Source organism: Calonectris borealis, chromosome 14, assembly GCF_964195595.1.
Source record: "Calonectris borealis chromosome 14, bCalBor7.hap1.2, whole genome shotgun sequence".
Taxonomy (NCBI): domain Eukaryota; kingdom Metazoa; phylum Chordata; class Aves; order Procellariiformes; family Procellariidae; genus Calonectris; species Calonectris borealis.
Window position 1 is genome coordinate 18846828 of NC_134325.1, and position 21693 is coordinate 18868520.

At 39.5% G+C, this 21693-nt stretch overlaps 1 protein-coding gene across 1 annotated transcript; it reads right to left on the minus strand.

The window, feature by feature from the left end:
• Positions 1–75: 75 nt before the first annotated feature.
• FBXO3 (F-box protein 3) lies at positions 76–21678 on the minus strand. The gene is made up of 11 exons (XM_075163392.1): positions 21483–21678; positions 18107–18196; positions 14596–14759; positions 11952–12066; positions 9116–9320; positions 7482–7527; positions 5114–5198; positions 4152–4274; positions 3599–3714; positions 2979–3169; positions 76–1195 (listed from the first exon to the last, which is right to left on the minus strand). The coding sequence occupies exons 1-11, from the start codon at positions 21587–21589 to the stop codon at positions 1070–1072; spliced, it is 1368 nt and encodes a 455-aa protein (XP_075019493.1). The 5' UTR covers positions 21590–21678; the 3' UTR covers positions 76–1069.
• Between the last annotated feature and the right edge of the window lie 15 nt (positions 21679–21693).

Consider the following 21693-nt stretch of genomic DNA (forward strand, 5'->3'; position numbering starts at 1 on the left):
ATAGCGATGTTAGTCATACAATTATTGCTCAAGTCTTGGCAAGACGAGTCCCATGTAGCACTTCACAGCAAGAGAGGCAGTTAAGTTGTTTATTAATGACAATGGAAACAAAATAAAAGTGATAAAGCAAACAGATATTCTTTAAATATAAAATTTCTAGTCATCTGGTGTTCTGCCAGGCTCCCTTTTTTTTTTTCTTTTCTTTTTTTATTCAGGTGTAGGTACAAAAATCCATATAGGATTTAGGGAAACATGATACTTTAACATAAATTTGTCACCTATGACAAAGTCTGAACAGCAAACCTCATATAAAGAAAAAACTCAAAACGTATTTACAAATTCATACTTTGTAGTCATTGAGAAATTTCTTGGTTACCGAGTGGCAGATTATGCATGTACACTGCATTCCAAAAAGGCATTATCCAATCAGAGTCACTTAGCAAAAAATTAAGCTGAAAGATTGTCTAAAAATAAGGCCAGTTTCCTAATTTATGCATTTGATGACCAGAATTTTCTGGTACTTCTATGTTAATTAAAAAAAAAAGAGCATAAGAGCACCTGATCTCACCCAAATGGGATACACAGACCAAACTGCAAGTTTCATTCTTAGCAGGAGTTATCAAGAGTAGAAACTCATGAGAAAGGACAATAGAATACACCTTTTTTGCCATCTTATCTATTGCTAATTTTAAATGCTTGTATAAAACCAAATCCCCACACCATATTTGCAATATGATCATAAATAGCCAATAGTTTAAAAATGTAAGATATGATTACCTCTGACTATCAAGCTGTTTTGCACTTCGGAAAAAAGTGAACAAAGCCCAAACACCTTTCTCTTCCTCTCCCTCCCTCCCTTCCCCTGCCCCCCCCAAGCCCCCTCCCTACTTCCAAACCAGGAAAAAAAAAGTTATACTCTGATGAATATTAGAATGGGCACCAACATCCATGCTAGTTGCCCTGATGTGCAACAGAAAGTTCATTTACAATAGTCAGAAATATTCTTATGCACTAGCCCCAAAGAGTTCAGCTTCTGAAAACAGTTTATTTTGTTTTGAAAAAAATCCCATCAGGTATGACGTGGGCAGCGTCCAGAAGGTGCAGGAATGTCCAACACTCTACGTCGATCTTCATATTCATCAGTATCTGTGGAATCTTCGTCTTCATCCACTGCATATTCATTGTGATTTGTTTCCTAATACAAAACACATCCATATTTAATTAAAATCATCTATTCCAGCTAGTTATAAGAAAGCACCAACAATTGCCTAGAAAAATCTAAGTGTGCATTATCACGTCAATCAGCTGAAGTAGACATCGTGCTCTATGTCCTAAAACCAGCTCCTTATAATTACAAAGCTTAACTTGCAACAAGAGATCATTTTGCCAAATACTTGACCTTTAACTCAGTAAATACCCATTAGCCTTCGTTATTTCATAGGTACAACTATGTAAAGCCACAATTCAGTACCTTAGCTGTACCAATTTTCTTGGTGGCTTATGTTGTCTTTTAATAGAAGCAGTTTAAAAACAAAGGGTCATTACTACCTTTAAAACAGAGGTAGAGCAAAAGAGAAACGCGAATTATTTTTACAGTCAACTGAATGGAAGGAGGTTACAACTCCCGTAAGCGTGAGCAAGAGTTAAGAGGTGCCATTTTCTGTTAGAAGCACGACATCTGCTGGCACTTACTGTTAGAGCTACTGGTAATGAGGGTGTCTCAAATCCCATTAAAAACGGCAGAAAGCATCCAAGTAGATGCCTACCCCTGAGGAAAGACTTGATGCTCGCACAAAAACTTTCAAGTTCTATCTGAAATAGTCACTAAATAAGGGCTATGCTAGTGATAAAATAAAGAAAGCTTTCTTCTCGAAATGTGCCAAAGGAAAGAGAGGAATTATATAGTTCACCTGCAATCTCCAAACTAAAACTACATTATAATTAACAGTAAGCTAAATATCGTACTGATTTGTGAAGTCATTAAGTGACTTTATGGAATGCATGTTCAGTGAGGACTAATGAACATCAGACAGACCGCTATAATTTTTAAATTGTCATTAACTGAAACTTGTTTAAGAAAGTAGGGATGCTATTATAGCTAAAACAGATGACAGTGTGGTCATACCAAGACAAAATATTTAAAAGAACTATGAAATCCAAACAGCTAATGCCATGCCACGTTTCTAGGTACAAATTAAGAAATGAGATAGCTCCTTAAAACAAAACAAAACAAGCAAACAAAACTCAACACTGCTGTGGTCTGCATAATCAGATATACCTCTGACATAGGCCCTGAATAGACATACATGCACACATATATATTTCTGTGCATCCTGAGGGGCAGTTGTGTTCAGACACCGGACAACAGAATGGTCACGTTCTACCTCTGTCGAGAAGCCACAGGGCCCCTGATCTCACCGATAAAACCAGGTTTGACCTTGATACCAGACAGAGGCGAAGACTTGAGGAGGAAGACTCATAGCTACATACAGCGTCCTATAAAAGCTAGGGCCGAGGGTCTTGAATTAAACTGGTAGCACTACATGTCAAAGCAATGAGGATACACGGCTTTACCAATGTACAAACTGCCCACAAAGATTACTACAGTTGCTAGACTTAGTCTTAATTGGACCATGTTTTGTATGGAGTTATCAATCTGAATACTGTTCAGTACTGTAATTTTTGCACCAGGAGTGTTTTCTTATCAATAAACATTTGAGAAGCTGGAAAGAATTCATAATGGGAAATTGCCAAAGTCTCAGACTGAGTAATACTTTTAGACTACTATTTTTTTTTTTGAGAAATTGTTCTGAAAAAGAGAGCTATTTTCAAGAAAAGAATCGAAACTGAAAAGTGACATGACACTGGAGTTTAAACACAGAGTTACACTGTCCTATTAAAATTAACCCAAGTGTTCTCTGAAAACAAGAGGTCAGAGAAAAAAAAACTAGGATAAGCACAACTGCATCTCCACTTACCATTCGTGCCGTAGACACCTTGAACGTTGGACACACCATATGAAATCTGGGAATTGTGACGTTGAAGAATTTGTCCTTGTAGTAGAGGCAGTGGAAGGTGTAATACCCCTCCATATATCCAGATGTTGTGGAAAACGTAGTACAGCTGGTATATTCATAGACTCTCCCTGGACTGATAATTGGAAACTCCCCTGTTGGTAAAATATTAGATCACAATAAGGACTTTATTAAGGACTAAAGTAGAACTAAGGACTAAAGTAAGGACTAAAGTAGAACTACAATTCAGCAGTTTGCTAAAGCACTTGTACTCCACAACATATTCGGGCAGATCATTTTATATTCCAGTGGATGCATAAATGATTCTCAGGAACTATTGATGTTAAAAACTGTCTGAAGAGCGTTTAACTATCAAGGTGTTCAGACATCCCTTGAAAAACAACTTAAAAGACAAAACAGGTAGATAAATGTCTCTTTCAAGCAACAAAATGATTTTGATACAAACCATACAACTACTACCCTCTGTCACCATGATGAATGGCTAATAACTTAACTTTCATAAATGTACATTAAATACAAAAACACTCTCTCTATTGGGTTTGTAAAAGCAATCTTTTACTTACCAACTACTCCAGGTCCCTGAACTTCTTCTACATCACCTTTGGCATTTGTTATTCTCCAGTATCGACTGTCCAGCTGACAAGCCTTCTCAGGAAGAGCATCTTTGGACATTTCAATTCTAGAAGCCAAACAGCGTACTTAATAGTTCTGTAACTACTTTCATACATTTTAAGAAATTTCGTATCCTTGGGATCTCTCTCAAAGTAAACTGGGCAAAAAAAACCACTAAGGTAAAGTATACTGAATCAGTTGTCGGGATCCATCTCCATGCCTCTGCTTCACTATCTATTGTTATTTACCCCTTTCTAAATCACAAGAGTTACTTGTAACTCTTTCCCCCACCCCATCACTGCACTTTACCAATTACCAACTTGACTGGTACTTTGCGCACCTGACCAGGTAATGATTTAGTATTTTTTTATTAAAAAGTACAGCTTCTTGTGCCCATCCTATTCATTTTTAGTATGTTTTGTGCCTAAGTTTGCAACAACTGATGCTTTGAAAGTTACGTGGGTCTATCCTGTGTGTAGGAGTTAATTCAGTTGTTATTTTTACCTGATTCTGTAAGTGAAGAAATAATGTGGTGGATGCACAGAACTGAGTTCAGGTAGAAAAGATGTGGACACAGAAACAGTAATATCTCCTGTGGTAGCAACACATTCTTTATCATGCACATACCTACAGAAAGGAAAACATTAACTCTGCAAGTAGCTCTGTACATTCAATACAGAAAGCTAAATACGTAAAGTGATTAGTTGATTACTTGTAAGAGTACTGTGGTACTAGGTTAAAAGTAATTCTTAACTGTTCATTTGGCAGTTAAATAAAGGATGTATGCAGTGTCTTCATGATGTATACTTCCCCATTACCTAAACTCATACACCTGTGGATCATTTTGTACCTCCATTAATGCTTGCATTAAGCTGGGTGTATAACTGGATCTCAAGTCAATCAAGACACACTTGTTTTATAAGGATGTGTTATTATGCTATTTAAAAAACAAAACCTAGCAACTCCTACAGCAAATTAATTTACAGATCAGGAACTTGGTTCTATAGCATCCCAGTTTGACAGAAATAAGGTTCTTGTTTATTATTTAGAAGAAATTAAAAGTGCATGAAGTGCAAGTTCTGTTTATTTACATATTCAACAGTGTTATTTTAGAGACCAGTTCACTGGAACAATTGCCTTTTTATAACTCAGAACAGTCCTGCAGCAGCAGCACACTCATGACAAGCAGAATAAATATTATGCTGTTACCTAAGCTTCAGATCAGTTATAATGCAAAATTCTGGTCCTGTTAATGCAAAGTTACAAACTCTGAAGCTTCTAGTAAAAAAAAAAAGTTTCTTTAAGCATTCTGTTTTACAGTTTTCTCTTCAATCAGTTTCACGTGTTTTCTTGTTTCTCCACCATCAGCTTTTGTATCAGATACCCGTAACTACTCGGAAAGAGGTCAGCATTCTAAAAGAAGCATCCAAACCTTGCAGTGAGGTTATAAATCCCAGTCACAATACCTGAAAATCTGGTCTCTGATGATAGGATAACCACCAGTTACAACTTTGTTTACATAGGATGTAAACCATTCCAAGTAAGATGTACCTAGATGCCAAAGAAGGAAAGTATTCATAAGGACAGGCGAATTTACCACTAAGCACATTACATTAAGTACTTCCAAGGAAACAGTTTAAAGCATTGAATATTTTTATAATAAACTCTCAGGTTTACTTAGATAAGTCAGTCCGTATTCCAGTCCATTCTACTAACAAAGATCAGTTGGAGAAACCAACCAAGAACCAAGAGTTAAGGGTGCATACTCCAGAAATGACACAGCAAACAAAGAATCTCTTAGCTAAGTATTTCACATTATAATCACGGTCTTCAAATGCTGGTGTCTCTCATCATCTGGTTTCCTGCTCATGACTCTTCTGCTATGACTAGGAAGGATGACACGTATAGTGGCCTACTATTTGTATACATATTTCCAACTATTCTACCTACAAGAGACATGCAAGCCCGCTGGTGGATTTACAGACTTAGTTTTGATATGCAGGTTTCCATATGAATAGAGTTTCTAAGAAACATGCTAGCAAGTTGCCGAATTCCCCTCTCCTTAAAAACAGGGGTATGTCATAGACACACACTGCGCTCCTGCTACAAACCCAGAAGACTAAGGCTATATGCCATTCCAAAGAACCTGGGATTTTCATACACCTACAGCCATTGTCTGAGAACAGCTTTTCATACACCTACAGCCATTATTTAGGAACAGCTTGATTTCTAAGTAGACAGTCAAGCTGTCACATTTAACTCTCAAAGAAGAAAATTTCACACAAGACATACCGGCTCTCTGTAAAAGAATTTCTCAGCCATATATCTTCCAAGCATTGCAATATAGAGCTCAATAGAAAAGTACAGAGTTCTTCAACTATTTGTCAATATTACTGATACAAAACTGGATTTAAGCTGAAATACTAAGAAACCATTATCCTCACCTTCACTGACGTGTTATCAGTACCACCACTCCTGTTAGATTAAGTGTACTTACCACTTCTTCCTTTGAGCAAGAGCTATGTGTACTGTCCTTTGATCTTTTGGAAGTCTAAGGAACTCCAAGTTTATTATCCTCCTTGCTACACTAATCCACAAAATGCAAACCTTGTATAAAGTAACTCCGAATGGAGAAAGTGGACCAATTTACCCTGCCACCTTGAAAACGACAAGAGAAATGCTGTATATGTATATGCTCCACTCTGCGATAAGCCAAGATTAACCCTTTCAGCCAAGTGGAATACATTTAAGTATGATGTCAGATCACCTCACCATTGACTCAATTCCATGAAAGCAGCAACCTTGAGCAGCAATACCAATTCACCATAGAGTAGCTTTAAAGCATTACATCATCCTTGGGCGGAGAGAAGCAAGTAACCAAACTCTTGAGCTTTTGCTATATCTTTCCTATGATGGTTCTAAAGCACACAATGCATTCTGCAATGACCTTTGTAAAAGAGATAACAGGTTGACTACTTCACACTGAAATCAGTTCATACAATCAATCAATACATAGAAAGGTTTCCTACAATTAGCGTGGCTAAGAGTCTGACTACCTTCAACCCAAACCAGCAATGGTATAGCATTGCCTAATGTGGTTTCTCACTGAAATATTTATACGTATTTCCTAAGAAATGTGCAAGGCTAAATTTTAATATTAATTTTGGTGCCATTTATTACACATCTGCTTTCCCACCGAGTGAGAGGAATTAATTTAGACAAAGCCACAATTTCCAGATTCCAGTGGATTAACAAAAAGAAATAATCAAAACTATTCCAGTTAATGTACATGTCAGACAGATGATCACAACATTTAGTTACTACATAACCAAACAACAATTACACAATTTTCCCCTTCCCTCTTTTATCCTTTGAACAAAGCAATCAGGCAAATCAAAAATCCAGAAGGGTCTTCTTCTGCAGCTATTTTTATAGTTAATTAGATTTCATTAAGGGACGCAAAATATTTTCAACTTCTAACATGGTTGCAAAAACTACTGAGGGAAAAAAAAAAAAAAATCTTTCTGTCCACTTGGGTGTTGTATTTAATAACTGCTTACATCACCCCCATGATGGCTAAGTTAAAGGTTTTGCTCATCTTGTTAGACAGGTTAGTACACTGAGTGATTTGTATACAAGACACACAGAAGGACAAGCTTTAATAGAGAAAACCTGCATCTCATTTCAAGTAACCGCTGATGTTTTAAAGTAGGTTAGAGTCTTACAAGTAGCACAGAAAATTTAGAACGTTTGCTTTGTTCAAGTCATACTGACACGCATTTTCTAAACAGCGCAATTGAAACATTTTGCAGAATATTTTATCTGAAGTGTTACCTGTAATGAACATATCAATAGCAGATGGATTGCGAGCCATTTGGTCCTAAAAGGGAAAGAAGGTTATGGATGCATTAGAAGGTTAAAATTCAACACCTGAAATATAACATAGGGAACACTTCCCGTATATTCACTGAACCTAAAATCTGGCTGCTTAATACGTCATTATACTCCCAATCAGATAGTCAAATACATAAACCACACATCTGTCCCCATGAGTGCTCACGTGATCACTGAATATACAGCTTGAGCATTCCACTAAAGCTCATGCATATAAAATCAGATTTAATGCATCATTCGAGAAACAAGGCCCCCCAAAATACTGCCTTAGAACAGAAGCACAGAACAGCTGAGGTTGGAAGAGACAGTCCAACCTCTCTGCTTGAGGCAGGGTTAGGTAGAGCAAGGTGCCCAGGATGATGCCCTGTCCAGGGACAGGGACTACACAACCTCTCTGGGTAACCTGTTCCAGTGTTCCATCACATTCACAGTAAAAACGTTTTTGTGTACATCCAGATCAAGTTTCCCGTGTTTCAGCTTGTGCCCACTGCCTCTTCTTCTGTCATTGGGCAGGCATCACTGAGAAGAGTCTAGCTCTGACTTCTTTATGCCCTGCTATCAGATATTTATAAACATTGGTAAGATTCCCCTGAGCCTTCTCTTCTCCAGGCTAAACAATCCCAGCTCCAGTACTACCATATTCTCCCCTGAAACAAGCAGGGCTGTCCACAGATGAACCACAAGATAAGCGTGTAAGTAACCTTCCAAGTGCCCAAGCATTATCCAGAGGTTTAAATGCTCAGCGTAATACAAAGGGGAATCTCAACATCCTTCAAGTGATCCATTATCAAGGCATTCCCTAGGAATCTCATTGCTGCATGCTTTGAAAACAAAAAGCCAGGAACTCCATAGCAGGATGAAGATCCCCATCTTTTTTTTTTTTTTTAACAAGAAACACCCTTTACTCGCCCCGCTTTCTGTTGGTGGTGGGCAGGGGAAATCATCAGGGCATGGGTAAAGAGAAAGAGGGCTAAAATCTTGTTAGGTATAATATCCTTAAGCTTCACTAGCAACAACATGCCTATCTTAAAATACTACAGCTATAAGAATTATGAAAAATACTCAAATAATGATGTTCTACAAAGGAGCTGTTCAAGAGCAATTTGTTCTTTCACTGGAAAGTAAGTTTTGCTTACAAACCAGGGGGTATCATTTATTGTAGTAAGTTTACATTTAACATATCTTGGGGAGAAGATATATACAGATGCTGATCTTCCATAATGGAGAACCTTTTCTTCCTTACAGAAAGAGGGTCAAGAGTATATACCTGCCACAGTTTGAGCAAATTAAATTTAATACCTTCCAATAAGGATGAATGTTGTCCACCATCATGAACCTATAGAAATTGCTATAGCCATAAACAGCTTAATGTAAATTTCTTTCACTTACTAACCATTCCACTTGTGGGCTTTGATGAAAACCAGATGGCAACTCAGGGGCAAGTAACAAACTAATATCATCTCTTAGTATTCACCTTATGCTATGTAAAATATTTCAGGTATGTGGTAACATGCAAAGGGACACCATCAATCATTAGAAAAGTACGTTCACAAGTATAAACATATCTTCCTTACTGGACATTGATAGAAGATCTCGTATTTATTTCGTCCCTCCACACTCTCCAGGGCCATGTATTGACTCAGGCCAGTATGAATGCAAAAAGTAAGAGGAAGGCATTGTTTCAGACCTAGCCTCTGCTGAAAACCTCCAGCCGCTGTGTCGATATCCAACAAGTCTTCAGAGCGGTAGTGGTTCGACAGTGCCATGCTTCCCATCAAACTTAACAGACGACAACAAAAAAAGGAAAGATAAACAAGAAGATACCACTCACAATACAAAGATAGCTTTAAATCTTTTCTAAGCATTGATTCTATCAATGCTTTAGATGCATATTAGATTTAGATAAAGCCCAATATCCAGGTGCTGAACTAGGTTATTAGTTCACAAGATCAAACCTTCACAAAGCAAGACGATGTCTCTAAGATAAACACTTCCTTGTATGTTTTATGCATCCCAAAGCACCATCTTAAACTGTGTTGGTGATTCCCATTATGTCTGCAATTACTTCAAAGAAGTCGTTCACAGCTGACGCAGCTTCCTATAGTAGCATAATATAATAATAACCAGTGCTCCCCATCTCAAGTTTTGTGCAAGTTCATTTCAATGCTGTCAAAGCATCCATGATTTTTCAATTAGAATACCAAGCTGCTATAGTAACAGTCATTGATCAAAACTGCAGTGAGCAAGGTGCTCTATATGCTTTGGAGAAACAATTGAGAAGTAAACAAGGAAAGTAACTATTGAGTCAGAGAGATTATAATATCAGTATAAAACCTAAAGCATACAGACACAAGTAAACAGACATACAAGGAAAGAATGAGACAATATTCATCAGCATGACATGGCAACTGTCTTTCGAATTCTTTCCTCTAGCTTTTTGTAAGCATCACAGCAAAGGATGGGATTTTTTATGTGTTTGTTTTTGCCAATAAGGAAGTGGATGTAAGACAGTAAAAGGAGCCTCTCTATACATAAGAAAAGAAAATATACACTTGGAAAAAAGTAGTACTAATCTGAAATGTGTAACAGATTAGGAATGGAGGTGAGCATCGGAAGCTAAAGTTAACATTGATATGAATGTTGGGCTAGATGAGAGCTAGGGTGAAAATAAAAAAAAACAAGCAACCTACACTCAATGTAACAAAGGGGCAGACAATGCAAGAATGATAAAAAGGCGTAACATGATCAAAGTAATCAACTACAAGGGCACACACTACAGCAGTGCGCTTAGCAATAAGAGTAGTACACAAACCTGTAATGTACACCTCCCCACCCATACTCCCTTCTAATTTGCCTTTCACTGGTGTCCTCAGACGTAAACTCTTGCAGATGCTAAGCTTTTACTGGTGTTATGAAAGCAGTGACTCAGGCGCAAGCTGCCACACGTCAGCATGATATAAGCTGCTCCCATCCTGGGCAACAGGTTCCATTCCTCTTTCGCCTTACTAGTCTCACGAGGAATTAGCATGTTCTACAGTTTAAAAAGCAATGCTAACATCCAAACACAGAAACCTGAAGCATCCAACAATGACAACTACTCCCGAATCTCCTCCATTTCTGACCTAACACGCCAACAACTTGCCGCATAGACTTCTACTACCTACACCTGATCTTTCCAGTATTCACCTCCCACAAGAAAGCAAGCCTGTCCCCAACAGTAAGACCACACCTTCCACTCGCAGTGTGGCAGCCCTTCTTGCTCCAGGGTCCGGCATATCAGACCTAACTAGTCCCCCAGTCAGTGCTCCACCAACAAGGTTTGTCAACCTGTGTGTAGGGCTCAGGCCCTCGCTTTGAGGGCACAGTAATGGACGAGAGGCCACTGGCAGTTGCTCAAGCTGAAAGGCATGCCCAAAGGCATGTGTCTGCTCCCACAGCCCTTCCACAGGCACATCGCCACAGTAGAGGCTTTGTGGGAGTGAAAAAATAGTAGGAAGAGCAGGAAGCACACAAGCTGCAGAGCTCCATTTGAAGTCTACAGAACTAGGGCACCTGCTCTAAAAAAAGTCTCGCCTGGAAAAGAAACAGAACTAGAAGTCATCCTTATGGTTGCATAAAACTGTTTCCCATATTCCTTCTGCACATACAACACTAAAATTGGAGGAAGCTGCACCTTCTTTACTAGTGAAGGTTTTGGTAAAGCAACACGAATGCATTGCCCCCTGCAGACACTGCAGTGATTTGCCCTAGCTTTCCATCTTTTGCTAATATTTGCAGCACTTCATCAAGTGCTGACCTGCTAACTTTTTCCATAGCTGGAAGATAGGAAACTATGTTTGGTCATTTGCCTTCTAACTTTGATGTAAAAGGAGATTTTAATTGCTGAAACAGCATAAAATTGTAAAATCTTCTACTAAGAAAACTTCATTTGCAGAACTGACATTTTGATTCTACTTAAAAGGACCACCTGGTTTCAAAGTTATTCCCTAACCATTTTAAAGAAAAAAGTTATTAAATAATGAAACCTGTAGAGTCCAAGAGGCTAATTTACTTATGTAATACAAAGCAAAACTTCAGGGGAGCAACTTGCAGTGGTGTGATTAAAAGTCTAACAGTTGGATATTTTAGTTATTACCAAAAAAAAAAAAAAAGCTTCTCACTTGGAAAAAGGATTGAAGTGTAAGAGTAATAGAGTAATTGAGCAATTAGAAATCTACACTGTGTTTTCAATTACTTCTGAGACTAGAAGATAGCCAATTCTAGAAGCGTCACTTGAAGCTGTCACTCAGTTACAATACATTTAAATGCTTCATCTATCCTGTTCAGCAGACATTTTATCTTTCTAATAAAAAAACTGTCCAAGAAACACGAAACGAATTAATAACTTGGTATGTAGTTTTCGCTCCTTACCCAGGAACAACTAGCTTCTGTCCATTATGAATACGAAATGAACATCGATAGTCATCAGGGAGTTTGCAACCTATTTGTGCTTCCACAGCATCTAGATCTTCCTCCCGCACGCTCTCTGTGTACAAAAAGAAACAGAGTATTAAGTGGCAGTTTTGGAGGGGGAATCAAGAACTGCTGCTCCTACGAAACTCTCAAATTTAATGTTGCTTCACTACTCTGCCCCCAAGTGCCCAGTATGCTCTTCCTGACAAAGGTGAATACCAGAACTTGTGTTAAGACTTTTCCTTTAAAATTTTCTTTCACATCATTTCTCCAGAGCTGCGTGGCTAGAAATAAGGCAAAAACTAGCTACATTCTAGACATAACAGCATGTTTTCAACTGCCAAAGCGAATTTTAAGTAGCCCCAGCAACCTTAGCATTATGGAATTTTTCTTTATGTTCTCACAAAAGGAATATATTTTTCAAAGTATTTTGCCACTTATAATTCAGAGAAAGTGAACTAACAGACATACAAAAGCAAGACAAATTCAGTCCAACTTTGGGACGCAGCTGTCTACTAGCACGGTCTCAAGAATCTTCCACTGATTAAATTCACGCTAGTGGCCAGAATCACTAAAAATCAAGTATTTCAAATACAAAGCGTGGAATTTGTAAATACCTTGATCAAACGAACACGGACTCAAGTCAGTATTTGGTGACTTTATTGTATGCTAGGTGGCACAGAATGAATATTACGTAAATTTGAAAGGAAGCTGATTACATTAACTGATTACTTAATACAGCACACCAATCTCCATCCAACAAGATCTCAACAGGCCTGACTTCAGCAGAAAGTATTCATAAAGTGAAATTAATCTTTTCCCCACAATATTTTCATTAGCTGACTGAATCCCAGTTAAAACTTTTAGGCCATATCGATTTCACTCTTTCATCATTCTAAGGGTTGCTTCTTTCAGTTTCCAGTCCAATCCATAACAAAGAAGTGTTGGCTGCAGCCAGCATTCACCTGGAATCTGAAGCAATAAATGGGTTGTAACAAGGGGATTTTCACATCGTCATCAACAGAAGGGCGTGGGGAGTAACTACTCTTACACCTACACACACACCTCAGGGGGTTTCCGCACCCTCACTTCTACTAAAGATCAATTGGGTGGCCTGTGTGATCTGTTCCAATCAAGGTTTTTTGGGTGATTTTTTTTTTTAACTCTTTTCATATTCATTATCAGTTTCATTTACATGGCATAATTTAACAATTCATTGAAACAAGATCTTGTACAAATGGTATTAAAAAGGCACAAGTTATGGAAGAGCTCCTGCTAAAACCTGCCATCACTATACAAGTGTGGAAATTGATAATTTTAAATTTATTTTTGTCTTTCTGTAGACAAAGAGAAGCTTCATTGCACCAAATTCCTTGGGAGGATTTTGAAAGTAAAACTGTGGTAAAAGCATTTCATTTCAACACCTCCAACACAGATACTTTCCATTTTATTAACAAAATATTTGACTGACAATTCAGTGGTTCTGTACACCTGAGTGAAGTCTGTGTTTTTGACAGAGCAGCGTGAAAGTTACAGAAATCAAGGCATGGATATCTACATCAAGTGCTACGGCCTGTGTTACACAAGAGTTCAGGCTACATATAACCCTTTTGGCCTCTTCCTAAAAAGGCATTCCTTACTAACACTCAGAAGTAACAAAACAAAACATTTTTTAAAGAAAACAGTAAGTATTAAGTTCCAACCATGTTCCGTTATTCACAAATACTTAGCAAAACTTACGAATCCAGCACTATCCAGCAAGCCAAGAAACATGCAAGATTTACGTTGGAAACAGATCACTGCCTATAGATTTCTCTTAATTTCACAGATCATGTTAAATCAAACATCTTGGTCTAACAGGCAACTTCATACAGAAGACTGAATACAGTTGAAAATGTAAGAGCTATTTTGTCCCTATACCAGAAAAGCCCAAATATGCTGTATGTCTTGCTGTGTAAAATTTATGAACCAGAACACTGGAAGTACTTCAAGTACTAAAACACAAACTTAATTTGAAAACAGAATCCTGGGGGGGGAAGTAAAAATTCTTGTTCAGCCACTAATTTACCTTCATTAGAGGAACACAGTAAGACCTACAGAAGAGAAAAAAAATACTTCCTTTTTGTTTGGCTTTAGTTTAAAATGCCTGTTTTCATGTGAAAGTGTTTTAATTAGGTCTTAAGAAAATCTCACAAATAAAATCACACCAACAGGTCCCAGGTCCTTGAAGTAATGGGATTATTAAACTAAAAAATAATGATAAACAGAAAAAATCAGTCATAGTAACCAAAGATAAAAGCAGTACAAGTGTATTCATTTCCTGATTATCCAGAGATAAAGAAAATAGACAGATCACTAGAAAAAAACCAAAATTAATTTCTTCTCTGAAATCTTCAGAGAATCTATGGATCACTAGTAACTGCGCAAGGACTACACGTGGTCCGATTTATTTATTTACTGGAGGGGAAGGGAAAGCACATCTACTTGACTTTCACGGCTACAGTAATTGAGGCACACACCTAGGATGAAAATAGTATGAAACTTTATAACAGACAATGCCGCGTCAGCCAACCTACTAGAGAAAGCAGGTATTACACCGTACCTTTCAAAGAACCAATCATCCGAGGACACCGCTGTCCTAAATATTTCTCTAGGTCATCCCAGGCTTTTTTCAATGTAGCGTAGTATCGGATATATCTTCCTAGGTCAGAGTAGGTACTGATGAAGATGGCTTTCCAGCTCTGATTTCGTTGACTTTTTTCATCTCTAAGTGGACGTGAAGAAAATAAGTTCAAATACCAGCCTAAAAAGCTTGACTTCTAAAACCAGTAAGTTAATATTTGTTATTTGGCAGAAACAGTATGCATAATATTAAGCCAGGAACACTTTGAGTCACGTGAAGCTACACAAACTCAATTAATTCTGGCATCTATTCAACGGCAACTTGGAACAGAATCAGGAAACATTTGGGGTACTTAGCATCACGGGAAAATTTAGAAACGGTGTTCCTTTAAACAGAGTGCTGTCTATTATTAAATCTTAGAACTGGTGAATAGCTAATTGAGATCACATTTCACACATACACAGAAAAGGTCTTCAAAAAAAAAAAAATCACATTTTTTGATCTACTGCATTAGTCACAACTCCTTTATTTACCCAGTAAGAAGGATTAAGGAGTAAACCAGAGAGTTAAGTGAGAACTCTGTGCACTGATCTGGAAAGTCAGTCACTTAAGGAATTACTGCATATTCAGTTCTCCTCACAGGCACAACAGCAGGCTACGGGAAAACAGGCTGCCAAAAAAGTGCTGACTAACATCTGACAAAGGATGCTTGCCTCCAAATTGTAGCAGCCCTTGCATCATTGTGTTAGGATATATTCCAACTCCTCAAACTCCAACCAGCACGCTGAATCTAAAAGATTCAGTACAGCTTCGTACACCTAAATAAAAAATGTAACAACTGAGAAGTCTTGACATCACCTTTAAGATCTCTTTAGCTTTAAAAAGGAGAGAAGAACCTTACTTCTTGAAGAAGAGCTGAGGGGAAAAAAAGTAGAGTAAGTTTAAACTGGGAAGTTAGATAAACTAATGTCAAACCAAAGAGGTAAAAGAAAAAACCCCAAGTGAATTATCTCTCAGCAGGTGAGAGAGGTTTCAGCGTATTTTCACCCTCCAAATGTTATTTGTAGAAATTACCTACAGCCTTCATTACTCAGTTTTTCTCGGCTATGGAGAAGCCAGCATCTCAGAAACCAACCCCAGAGCCAGTTCTCCTTAGTAAAGCGCTATAACCCCCTCATCTTCCCCCATACACACACCAAGTTCCTCTTCTAAAGCATCAGGTACTCAGTTTGAACTTCCCATTTCCCTACCTTCTTTCCCTGCCCCCCACCGGATTTTGCTTTCTAGTTTGGATTCTAGTACGAATATTGCTTAGGATTTTTATGCAGAGAATCTCAAGGCAAAATTTTACAAGTTGTGTTACATCTTCATAAGCTGCATATAATTAGAATATGCACAGTATGTTCATCCTTGTGGATTCAACTCTGCTTACTGTTAATTTTTAATACAGTCCATATGATATAATATAGATTACAAACTACAAATTTGGAAACGTTTTCTTAAATTACCTCCTTCACCCACTTATGCATAATATATTAACTCTTTATCACTAGCTGTTCTGCCATCTTAGGCTATTCGTGTAGTACAAGGACCACCTCAGTAATGGAAAAATACACGGAACTGGTCAGTGAAGTCGTAAGTAGTTAATACTCCTCACAATTTACAATCTAAAAAGAAAGATACTGTCTAGAAAACAGGACACAAGCAGGGGATAAGCAGTAACAAAACCGGTTCACTTCAGTCAACTCCACTAGCTTTCTCAGCTCTTGAGAAAAACATGCTCTTTTAGCAAGATGCAGATTGATACCTTTATCTGTTAGCTTCCACTTAACAGACATCCTGAGTTCAATGCAAGCAAGCAGAACAGAAAGTGAGCTTTTTAAGAATTAATAAAACACCACCACCTCCAGACCCACATATGTAAAACGTTTTACACAGCCCAGTGTGACTTCCCTGGGAAAATGATGAAGAAAATCCTCCTGGAAAGGATTTCCAAACACATGAAGACAAGAAGGTGATCAGGAGCAGTCAGCATAGATTTACGAAATAATGCTTGACCAACCCGATAGCCTTCTACAATGAGGTGACTTGCTTGATGGACGAAGGGAGAGCAGCAGATGTTGTTTACCTCGAATTTAGTGAAGCCTTTGATACTGTCTCTGTTAATATCATCATAACGAAGCTAACAAAGTATGTGTTTGCTAAGTAGATAGGTGGACCGAAAATTAGCTGAACGACCGGGCCCAAAGGGTGATCAAGGCAAGTCACTTGTGGTGTACCCCAGGGCTCAATACTGGGGCTAATACTATTTAGTATCTTCATTAATGACCTGGATGATGGGACAGAGTACACGCTCAGCAAGTTTGCAGATGCTACAAAACTGTGAGGAGTGGTTGATAGAGCAGATGGTTGTGCACCCATTCAGAGAGACCTCAACAGGCAGAGAAGAATCGCCTGTTCAGCAACGGGAAATGCAAAGTCCTGCACCTGGGGAGGAATAACCCCAGACACCAGTACACGCTGGGGGCCGACCGGCTGGAAAGCAGCTCTGCTGAGAAGAACCTGGGGGTCTTGGTAGACACCAAGCTGATGATGAGCCAGCAATGCACCCTCGCAACAAAAAAGACCAACGGCATCTTAGGCCGCAATAGGAAGAGTGTTGCCAGCAGGTGAAGGGAGGTGATCCTTCCTCTCTAGTCAGCACCAGTGAGGCCACATCTGGAGTACTGTGTCCAGTTCTGGGCTTCCCATTTCAAGAAAGATATGGGCATACTGGAACAAGTCCAGTGCAGGGCCTGAAAGATGATTATGAGACTGGAGCATCTTTCACAGGAGGAGAGGCTGAGAGAGCTGGAACTCTTCTGCCTAGGGGGAACTCTTCTGAAGGCTCGGGGGATCTTATCAATGCATAGAATTACCTGATGGGAAGGAGTAAAGATGGAGCCAGACTCTTCTCAGCAGTGCCCACTGATAGGACACTGGAGATAGTCCTGGACAACCTGCTCTAAGTGACCCTGAGTGAGCAGAAGAGTTGGACTACAGGATCTCAAAAGGTCCCTTCCAACCTCAACTATTCTGTGATTCCAGTCATGGCTACCCTTGACACAACCATCCAGTTGTAACCCTCATAATTACAGCACTCAGAATGAGAAATATTACTTTCCTCCGTAGAATATTTGGTGTCTGATAAGGTCAAGCTGCAGCTTCTCCTTCAGCCTAGGCATTAACAGGACACCTCTTCTCTACCCGTCCAGGCATTAACAGGGCATCTCTTCTCTACTCATCCATAAAACTTTTTAACGCACATTCATGAAACTTTTTTAGGAAATCAACATTTTTGATACATTTTGATTAACTTTTCATTGGTTTGAAGCTGGTGAATACCAGTTCAGTCTTAGAGTTACTAGAAGTAATGCGGACATAAGCAGACAGCACAATAACATAAGCCTCATTTTCATAGAAAAAAAAGACTTAAAACAACCACACTTACTCTGAAATAAGCCAGTATTTCTTGCAGTGTCTTTTCCACAACGGATCATGGCTTGATAGCTGATTTAATCTTCGACTTAAATAGCAGCAACTATAAATATAAAATCATTAACTTTGATTGCAAAAGAATAGTAAAATAAACAGATAAATACTGACCAGTATATTACATATTCCATTCTCATGAAATAAATGCAGAGTTTAAAAGTTAGTTAGCTGTCGTTTTTAGAGTTGTGCTTACAATGGTTAAAAGTCTTCATTAGAGCTGTGTAAGTTGTGAACTACTTTTCTACACACTTTGAAAACTGTCAGCAATTAAGTAATTTTGTAAAGCAGGTCATCCTGTAGACCTACGCCATCGTAAACATTGTCTGGAAGATTACTGCGTGACTCCTCTCCACCAGCAGTAAGCATTCCAGTAGCACAGGCTAGTTATGATTTAAATCGCTCTCTTACCTGGATTGTCAGTCTCTACCTTATCTTTTCCACTGTTGCCATACTACTGAAAGCTCAAATAGTAAGCTACAGAAACTATAGTTTGAATATTACAAAGTTACTTTCCACTTTAAATTGTTTAAATAACAAACTTCATGACCAGAAACAAAGACAGACACAGGAAAAATACAAAGGATGATAGACGTGGAAATAAGTACTGCAAGCTGACTCTAATGAAGACCATATATAAACTCTTGCCATTGCATTACAGATTACATTGCTACTTCAGGAAATTAAAAGAATCATATCCTGCACTGTGCAGCACTATTGCAAATGCAGTATTAAAAAACCTGTAGAATATAGGTCTAAAACTGTCCTCAGAAATCATTTAAGTTGATCCTTGTTTGATGCAAGGAGATAGCAAAAGCTAACGTATATTCCCAACACCTGCTAACTTGCCCTTTAAAAGCAGCAATGGAGGTGCCATCAAATACAGTCTGTTCCCATATTTACTTTTACAGTTATAAAGCCTTTCTGGAATGTACAACTGGTATCGACAGCAAGACATTTCAGTGTATTTATATGAATAAGAATGTGCAGCAAAGCATCAGCAACATGCAGAGCAGTAATACAGGGAATGATTGTGTTATTCAAAGATTCATAGAATTTAAAAGAAATTATTGCCTCATTCAATCTAACCTGAACACCAGTCAATAAACCTTTTTCCTTCTGTGTTTGAGCTGTATTATCAGATAGACTTTAAAGAAACTCCCCCAAAGATGCCACCAATTTAGCTTCCTCTGGTAGCTTGTTCTAACAGTTAATGTGTGTGTTTTAATGGCTGTGATTAACACCTGAATACCCCAAATGAGGTTACCAAACTTAAGCTTCCAGTTACTGCTTTTCGGGTTTTTTTTCAGTGTAGCTCAGAAATTGGTAAGTAAGAAAGATCAACAGTGTAAATGGACATAGTTACATACTGAAATAAAGATGCCTCTCAATCTTGTCTTTGATAAGTAAAATCAGCCAAAGTCCAGGGCTGGAGAAAACATCTTGCACTGAGAATCACTCATATTTATCTGTTCAATTCAATCCTTTTTTTCTCCTCCCCAATATCCATTATAAGGTGTTTAAACTAAAATTGTATTAGTATTTCAAAACCAACCTTAACAAAGTAAAGGGATTCTCCTGCATGCCCTGCCATTACCCTTTCCCCCCGCAATAAGATGAAGACATAAACGCATTCACTTCAAACCCTGACATTTAGCCATGTAAGAACTTCATTCATGACATGGTGATTCTTTTTTTTTTTTGGAGGGGTGGGGGGGTGCAACAGAAATATCCCAAAGTCAAAGTCCTTGCAGAAATCTATTATATTGGTGTTTATCAATCAAGCCTGTAATTTCTAGTAGGAAAGACGTCACCGTGGCATCAAAGATGATCAAAGATGCAATTAAAGCCATTCTCATTAATTACATAAATATTTGGTCACCTGTCAGCTTTTCCATTATTTAAGAGCCACCACCAGGCTAACCAGCCTGTGGAATACTAGGGAAACTAATCTTCGCAATGGTCAGAGGATACACGTCACTAAAACAAATGTAACCAAGCTAGAGATTTCCTCAGTTAATGCTTTGAGTACTATAAACAGCGAGTTATGCAAAACTGCCATTACTGACCTTGTAAATAAGAAACCTACACAGCACTTGATTGTCCTTGCACAGCAAAATCCACCTCGTTTTGCTAAATACATAACAAAAATAGGTAGTGCCTTTACTACACCATTAGCAACTACTACTAAATCATCCATACTGGACTTGTAACAATTGTTATAATTTTTGCTTACGCTTAACCTCTTTTTTGCTGTTACCCTAACAGAATTCTCCCTGATGTCTTTAGCTTTCTTGACTAATATTTAGCAGTGGGGAAAAAACTAAACAATAACCATTTTGTTAATATTCTATTTTATTCATACCTATTCCTCCCTCTGATTAAATACTGTGATTTCAATCACTGTCAGTGCTTGTACTTCATTGGTAAGGTTTTAGCTAAAAACATACTCTCATCTTCATTCTCAGAACTCTCCAGCCACCTACTCAACTGTCCAAGAGGAGCTTGCAACTTTCATTCGTGTTTTTCTGCCTGAGAAGTGGTCCTACTTCATTTCGTTTGGTTTTCCTCAAACAACAGCTCATTCAAATAATTGAATATATTTACTGGCAACAAGACCGCCCTTTGTTTGCCCATAGATACACACCAGTTTAAGAGAATTATTGATTTCACAAATTCAGTTATTGGTTCATCTCTAAATTGCAATTCAGCTACAAACAAAACCAACATATAACGGGGGAGAGAAAAAAAGAGGAAAATTCCCTTTTGCTTTAAAAAAAAAACCCAAAAAAACAGGCAAAACCCCCGAAGACCACCACTGTTTCTGGAAAGGCACATGTCCTCCACACAGCAGCTCCTCCAGAACAAGCCGAACCCTTTTCCCACATGCTGGCTCCGGCAGCGCTTTGCCTGCTGCGCCGGTAACAGCCCTCCCCAGCCCGCTTCCCCCGACCCCGTCCGCGGCCGCAGCGATCCACGCACCGAAAAGTTGTGCAACCCCGAGCTGCCGGCAGCTCCCGCCGCGGCAGGCTGCCTCCTCCACAGCTTCACCCCACCTCCCACGGGCTTCACCCGCCACCTCGTCCCCCCGCCCCGGCCCCGCGGACCCCGGCGGCCGGCCCCGGCTCACCCGGCAAGCGCACGCCGGGCCTCCCGCCTGCCCCCTCAGCCCCGCCGCGGGGGGGGCCTCCGCTCCCCCGCCCCGCCCCTCTGCCCGCGGCCCGGCGCTGCCTCCCCCACCCCCCGCCGAGGCTGGGCTCGGCCCTCTCCTCGCCCCCCCGCCCCAGCAGCGCGGCTACAGGCGGATCCGGCGGAGCCCCGGGCCCGGCCCGTACCTCATCAGATCCCGGTAGTCGAGGAAGCTGAGGATGAGCAGCAGCGGGTCGGTCGGCAGCAGCTCCAGGCTGAGGGCTGACGGCTCCATGTCCAGGGGCGCCGCCATCTTGCGAGACGTCCCGCGGCTCCGCCGCCCGCTGCCGGGGACGCGCCCGCCCCTCGCGCCGGTCCGTTGTCAGCCGCCGGGGCGGGGGGGGGGGGGGGGCGCGG

Coding starts and splice junctions, on each gene's coding strand:
- FBXO3 (XM_075163392.1), bottom strand. CDS start 21,589: ATGGCGGCGCCCCTGGACATGGAGCCGTCAGCCCTCAGCCTGGAGCTG. Junction 12,067..14,595: donor GATGATTGGTTCTTTGAAAG/GTACGGTGTAAT, acceptor TTTTGTACACAG/AGAGCGTGCGGGAGGAAGAT. Junction 3,170..3,598: donor TCAGGGACCTGGAGTAGTTG/GTAAGTAAAAGA, acceptor TTTTACCAACAG/GGGAGTTTCCAATTATCAGT.